Source organism: Ursus arctos, unplaced genomic scaffold, assembly GCF_023065955.2.
Source record: "Ursus arctos isolate Adak ecotype North America unplaced genomic scaffold, UrsArc2.0 scaffold_22, whole genome shotgun sequence".
Taxonomy (NCBI): domain Eukaryota; kingdom Metazoa; phylum Chordata; class Mammalia; order Carnivora; family Ursidae; genus Ursus; species Ursus arctos.
Genome location: NW_026622897.1, coordinates 58,641,271 through 58,648,201, shown reverse-complemented (window position 1 = coordinate 58,648,201; position 6,931 = coordinate 58,641,271). Strand labels below are relative to the sequence as shown.

At 39.2% G+C, this 6,931-nt stretch overlaps 1 protein-coding gene across 1 annotated transcript; it reads left to right on the top strand.

Annotated features, from left to right (window-relative positions):
• Positions 1-3,130: 3,130 nt before the first annotated feature.
• Positions 3,131-4,063, top strand: LOC113248240 (olfactory receptor 52E4). Its single transcript, XM_026489609.4, is given in 3 exon segments — positions 3,131-3,578; positions 3,581-3,896; positions 3,898-4,063. Coding segments are annotated over 3 exon segments (930 nt in total).
• The last annotated feature ends 2,868 nt before the right edge of the window (positions 4,064-6,931 follow it).

Here is a 6,931-nt window from a genome sequence, read left to right as displayed (position 1 = left end):
AAGAAACAATGGAACAGAACTGAGAATCTAGCAACAAATCCACATAATTCTTAGGGTCCAGATACCTAAAATTAAGGTATTCCCAAGTAGGAAGTTAAGATAAATTGGCAAGGAGGAATGATAATCTTCTCCAGATATTCTTTCCGAAGACCCTGTTGACTTCTATGGCTTTATATTCTGATCTGTGCTCTGGAGCTGGCTACACAGCAAAGTTTGAGGGCACAGTTCCTCATACTGTCTTCACTTCTGACATCAACTGGAAGTTCAGGAAGTTCCCCAAACTACCCCCAAGTTCAATAATCTACTAGAAGGACTTACAGAACTCAGTGAAAGCTATTATACTCATGGTTACAGTTTATTATAGGGAAAGATTAAAGTCAGACAAAGGAAAAGGTGCTGGGGGCAGAGTGTGAGGTTTGTAAATAGGAAGCATCCATTGTCCTCCCCCATGGAGTCAGGATGAGTTACCTCCAGGCATTAATGTGTGACAATCTGTATAGAGTTAATATTGCCAACCAGGGAAGCTCACCTGAGCTTTGGTGTCCAGAGCTTTTACTGGAGTTCATTATGTATACATGATTGATTAATTGCACAGACGGTTGAACTCAGTCTTCAGACTGATTGATGCCACATGACCCAAAGTCGTCACCCTAAGTTATATTGTTGTTATTTATGGTATGGCCAGTCCCCTTACACTAAGATCTGGTTTGACCAGCCCCCACCCTAAACTCCTATCAGATATGACAGATAACTTCCTAGAAGCCAAGAACAAAGGCCAGACTTCTCTTGGGTTAGGCAAAATTCCTTACTATACACCTACTCATTTGGTTCCAAAGATATTTTTTGTTTTTGCTGTAGCTATACTTTTCACCTCTTGGCTTACCTTGGGTCATGGTATCAGTCATAAAGTCAGGTCTCCCAATAATCAAGTTTGAATTCAGTTTAATCCTTCTGAAATATAAAGCATAGAGAGAGACAACAGCTGATCACCATATTGTATCTTTTTTCATATCAGGAATATGGGTGGAATCAGTCTAACTATAAGCGAGTTCAATTCATTACTCTATCCTTATTTGCCTACTATGGCTAGTTTGTGTGTGTGTGTGTGTGTGTGTGTGTGTGTGTGCGCGCGCGTGTGTGACTATCAAGGCAATATGTATCGGAAAAAGAAGAAAAGTAGACAGCATTTCATATCACTGGCATTGTGGCCTGGAATGGAGTCCTGATTCTATTCTTGCTGGATGAGGTTTTATGCCTGAAACAGTGTAGGTGCCTAGCAGATATTTCCTCCCCAACTTTTTCCCATCTTAGTCTTCTTCCTACACCTCCCCAGACCAGTGATCTCTGCCATTTCATTCCCTACCCCAATACTCTAAGCCTTAACTCAATTTCTGTGAAACCAATTGCAATCTGAAGCATATACTGCAGACTCACTGATCAGAAAAACTTACCAAGTTCTCATCTTCCATCTTAGGGAGTCATTTAGCAAATCTGAATTCAACTGAAATCTACATATGTCTATATACACCCTCAATATGCGCTAAGAGGTATTAACAAAATTTTGTTGTGTGTGTGTTGGGATTTGTAATGAAGTCTACAGTGCCAGGGAATCTGAGGCATTGAAATGAAAATGAATAGGAATCCCCTTTGATCATTACATCAGCTGAAGAGAAGCTCTAGGGAAATTTCAGGAAGCTTGCTGTCTGCTACTCTATCAATTGCCAGTTCTTGTTATTTCACATAATACTTATGATAGGTAATATTTTATCTTTTTCTCTCCTTCCTTCTTCCTTATTCTGTTTTCAGTCTATGAAATGCTTGGACTAATTCTATGGACTTTATTGGGTATATATATAACGAGCAATTTTTTTATTGTAAAATATACATAAAAGTTACCATTTTAGCCATTTTAAAGTTTACAGTTCAGTAGCACTTAGTACATTTACAACACTATACAACTGTTACCACTATGTAGTGCTATAAAATTTCATCATTCCAGAAGGAAATCCTGTGTCCATTAAGCAACCACTTCCCATTCTTCCAGCCCATAGGCACCAGATCAGATTTGCTGTCACATTTCTCATCAGTTACGGAAATTAACAGCTACTGAAAAAGAACTTCATATGGGGAAGAGACTTCACAGATTAATATTCACTTTTGCCAACTTATCTTAAATTCCTACTTGGGGATAGAAATCTTAAAAATGTGATCTATATATATGATGGAATATTATCCAGAAGGCAAGAAGGAAATCTTGCCACTGCAACAACGTGGATGAATCTAAGCACATAATACTAAAATAAAATAAGCCAGTCACATAAAGACAAATATTACATTATCTCAGGTTTATATGGGATCTTAAAAAAAAAAAAAAGCCAGACACACAGTAACTGAAAGTAGAATAGTGGTTACTGGAGTCTGGCACATGGGTGACTAGGGGAGATAAAGAAAAGTGGAATAGTAGTGACAGAGATGGTGAGAGGGGGCCATGGAGAAATTACTGAAAATGAGTTCAGATTTTCAGCTTTTGCAAAATGAAAAAGTTCTGGAGACAGTGGTTATGGTTGTACAACAGTATGAATGTCCTTAATACTACTGAAACTTAAACTTAAAAATGGTTAAGATAGTAAATTTATGTTATGTGTATTCTATCACAATAAAAATTTTTTAAAAATGGGGGAAAATGGAAAAGATAGGAAAGACTAAACCAAAGGAAAAAAATGTATGTTATGACAGCAGTGCACACTAATATGAAAATACAAGAGATGTAGACATCATATCTGAATGTTTCATACAGCAAACTGTCATGGAGGACACGGTATTGAAGGAGAGTAGGCATGTACTACAATGTGAAATATTGTCAGTTCCTTCTGATCTCATATTAGTATAAATTAAAGGCACAGATAATATCGCCTATGAAGAATCTCAGAATAATAATGTGTATTAAGAGAGTTACTTTACTCAATTACCCTCTGGAAAGAAGAGACTAATGTTTGCAATCAACTACTCCTGCCATTACCTCTAACACAGCGATTGAAGTTATTTTCATTTTCTAGGACCTCGATAAGAAAAGACCATAGAGTAACATTCCCTACACCTTAACAGGAATTCAGTGACACTTGCTGAGAGAATGACTTCCATCAATGACACCCAGTTCCATCCCGCCTTCTTTCACCTGCTAGGAATCCCAGGACTGGGAACTGTCCACATCTGGATTGCTTTCCCGTTCTGTATTGTGTACCTGATTGCCCTCGTGGGGAACATCACCATTGTCTTTGTGATCAGGACCGAACACAGTCTCCACCAGCCCATGTTCTACTTCCTGGCCGTGTTGTCTGTGATCGATCTGGGTCTGTCCACATCCACCATCCCCAAAATGCTGGGCATCTTCTGGTTCAAGCTCCAAGAGATCAGCTTTGGGGGCTGCCTTGCCCAGATGTTCTTCATCCACATGTTCACAGGCATGGAGACTGTTCTCCTGGTGGCCATGGCTTATGACCGCTTTGTTGCCATCTGCAACCCTCTCCAGTACACCATGATCCTCACCCATAAAACCATCGGCATCCTGGCCTCTGTTGTTGTGGAAGAAACTTAATTCTGGTGACTCCGTTCGTGTTTCTCATTCTGAGGCTGCCCTTCTGTGGGCATCACATCATCCCTCATACGTACTGTGAGCACATGGGTCTTGCCCGGTTGGCCTGTGCTCCCATCAAGGTCAACATCATCTATGGGCTCATGGTGATTTCCACCATCATTGTGGATGTGATCCTGATTGCCTCCTCCTATGTGCTTATCCTTCAAGCTGTTTTCCGCCTTCCTTCTCGGGATGCCCGACTAAAGGCCCTCAATACCTGTGGTTCTCATGTCTGGGTCATGCTGTGCTTTTACACACCGGCACTTTTCTTTTATGACACACCGTTTTGGTCGAAACATTCCCCGCTATATCCACATCCTTTTGGCTAATCTATACGTGGTTGTCCCCCCTGCCCTGAATCCAGTCATCTACGGAGCCAGGACCAAGCAGATCCGAGAGAGAGTTGTGAAGATATTTGTACAGAAGTAAGAGTTCTGTGTCAACACTTGGAAAACAGAGGCACATACCACCCACATTTTAATAATCTCACCTCTGCTTTATGTTTCCTGTTAGAATAGGTAGTAGTACCAGATTTTTATTGTTTATTGGAATTCATTTAGGGTTGGCAGATAAGGCAAAGCTACCTTTGCTGCCCACTCTGCTCACCCACCCCATGTAGCTGGACAAAGGGAAAGCACTGATGGAAAATGAAGGTGGCCTGGAGGCAGCCGTGGTGTGGGAGTAGAATGGCTGGTGGGAAAAGGTGAGAACTCTCCCCATTTCTCTGTGTCTTCTCTGTAGGTAAGCTTAGACCCCGAAGGGACACTGACCCAATAATGTCATTTTGTAGATGAAGAAAATAAAGTCAAGCCATGGCTTAGTGACAATGTTTAAATTAGAACATCTGTTCCATAGATTTATATTCTGTATGTTAATATGTTAATACAGTTTTGTCTTCCTTTTCTAGTCATTACTCTTTTTTTAAAAATACCATTACTCATGTTTATTTAAATGTTCCCCTGTCCTGTTCTTACTGTCATTCTTTCTCCCTTTCTTTTTTCTAATCTGATTCCTCCAATTTTTCTTCCTCTTTCTGTCTTTCTCTACCTCCCTTTCTGTCTTCCTCTCTTTCTCTTCCTCACTGTTGATCCAATAAATTCAGTGTCTGTGAATTGAGGAATGTGAGAGGCTGCAGCTTAGGATCAAGGATACATGATATTTTCTCACTTGAAGCTAAGTCATATTAGATGTGAATAATTATATGTGTTTTTTAAGAAAGATTTTATTTATTTATTTGACAGAGAGAGAGAGACAGCCAGCGAGAGAGGGAACACAAGCAGGGGGAGTGGGAGAGGAAGAAGCAGGCTCCCAGCAGATCAGGGAGCCCAATGCAGGGCTGGATCCTAGGACGCTGGGATCATGACCTGAGCCGAAGGCAGATGCTTAAGGACTGAGCCACGCAGGCGCCCCGATTGTATGTGTTCTGTGCCTAGTTTCAATTGAATTCTAAGTAAAATTTACCTTGCTTTCTACACTGTTTACATTCAAGATTTTAGAAAATTTGGAGAAGGAAGTTAGGGTCATTCTATGATAAACACAAAGGCAGTCTTGATATCAAGCTCAGAATGATCTCAGTGTAATTTATTAATCCTGTAGATTTCCAATATGTAGTCCCATTTCTAAACTCCAGATACAGCTAGAGAATATAGTTTGCTTTCTTTTAGCAGTATGTCATAGATTTTAATATACAAATATCATACTTCCTTGGTTAAATTTATTCCTAAGTACGTATGTTATTATATTGAGGCTGTCGTAAATGGAATTTTGTTCTCAATCTCTTTTTTAGGTTTTCATTGCTAGTATATGGAAATACATCTGATTTCTGTATGTTGAAATTGCATTGTGTAACTTTGCTGAATTCATTTATTAGCTCTAATAATTTTGTGTATTCTTTACAATTTTCTTTACATAAGGTTACATCATCTACAGATAGAGATAGTTTACTCCTTCCTTTCATATTTGAATGAGTTTTTCTTGCCTCATTTCTCTAGCTAGAACTCCAGGTACAATGTAAGACAGCAGTGTTGAAAGCAGGCATTCTTGTTTTGGGTATGATCTTAGGGAGAAGGTTTTCAGTCTTTCACCATTGAGTATGATACAAACTGTAGTTTGTTGGTTCCCCCCCCCCCCCCCAATGAATGCCCTTTATCATGTCAAGGAAATTTTCTTACATTCTTAGTTTGTCAAGTATTTTTATTATGAAAGCTTTCTAGATTTTGTCAAATGTTCTTTCCGCATCAGTTGAGAGGGTCATGTGTCTTTTTCTTTATTTCATTAATGTTAGGTAATATATTTATTGATTCTCTTGAACCACCTTGCATTTCTGGGATAAACTACAGTAGGTCATGGTATATAATCCTTTTACTCCGCTGTTGCAGTTAGTTTGCTAGTAGTTTTTTTTAAATGTATATTCATAGGGATATTTTTCTATAGTTTTTTTATGAAAAAAATTTACATTCTGCAATGTAACAAAAACCCCACCCACCCTGTGTTTGTGTATGTGTGTGTGTGTGAGAGAGAGAGATGGGGGGGGGATGACTTCTTGAGTGCACCAGATATTTTCTAGTGTAATGAACTGTATTCTGTATTTTAATATTATTTCCTCAAGGTCAGCCAGAGATGACAGATTAGGGATTTCTCATGTCCTGCCATGTACATGTGTGTGGCTTTATAGTTTAGGAATATTTCAGAACTTTGAAAAACTCCGTATGGTCAATTCACTCCCCAGTTTTTCCTTTTAAGTCAATCTCTTTTTAGCTCCAACTAATATTCCTGCTTCAGGGAGCTGCAGTGTTAAATAATTTCTATTACTTGTTTTTAACTAATAGCCCAGGGAAAAGGCTGCTCGTAGTAAATGAGCTTTGAGTCAGGTCAAATAAAGATGCACCCTGTAGGGGGGTACTTCCTGGCAGCTGCCAGATAGGTCGAATAGTTAACAGTTCCCTGGGAATGGATCTCCAGGATACTGTTTATGCCCATCTCAGGGGAAGTGGGGCTGTAAGAAAAATATAAATATCTTCTATTCAGCATAATAAGAGACATGTCCCTAGAAGATACCATGGAATGTTTCTTAGAGATTTAGAGACCAACGTAAGTCATATCATGATTAAATTGTGAAAAACAGCAAAAGGAATGGGGGAAAGCTTATGGCAAGTTAGTATGGAGAGATGGAGGAAAGGTGAAAATGAAAACAAGATAAAGAGAGAGTGCACACTCTTACTCCTAACCTCCTGAGGTTACACTTTTACCTGTGTGTGCTTGTACTTATGACCATGCGAAATCTAACACGCAAAACTA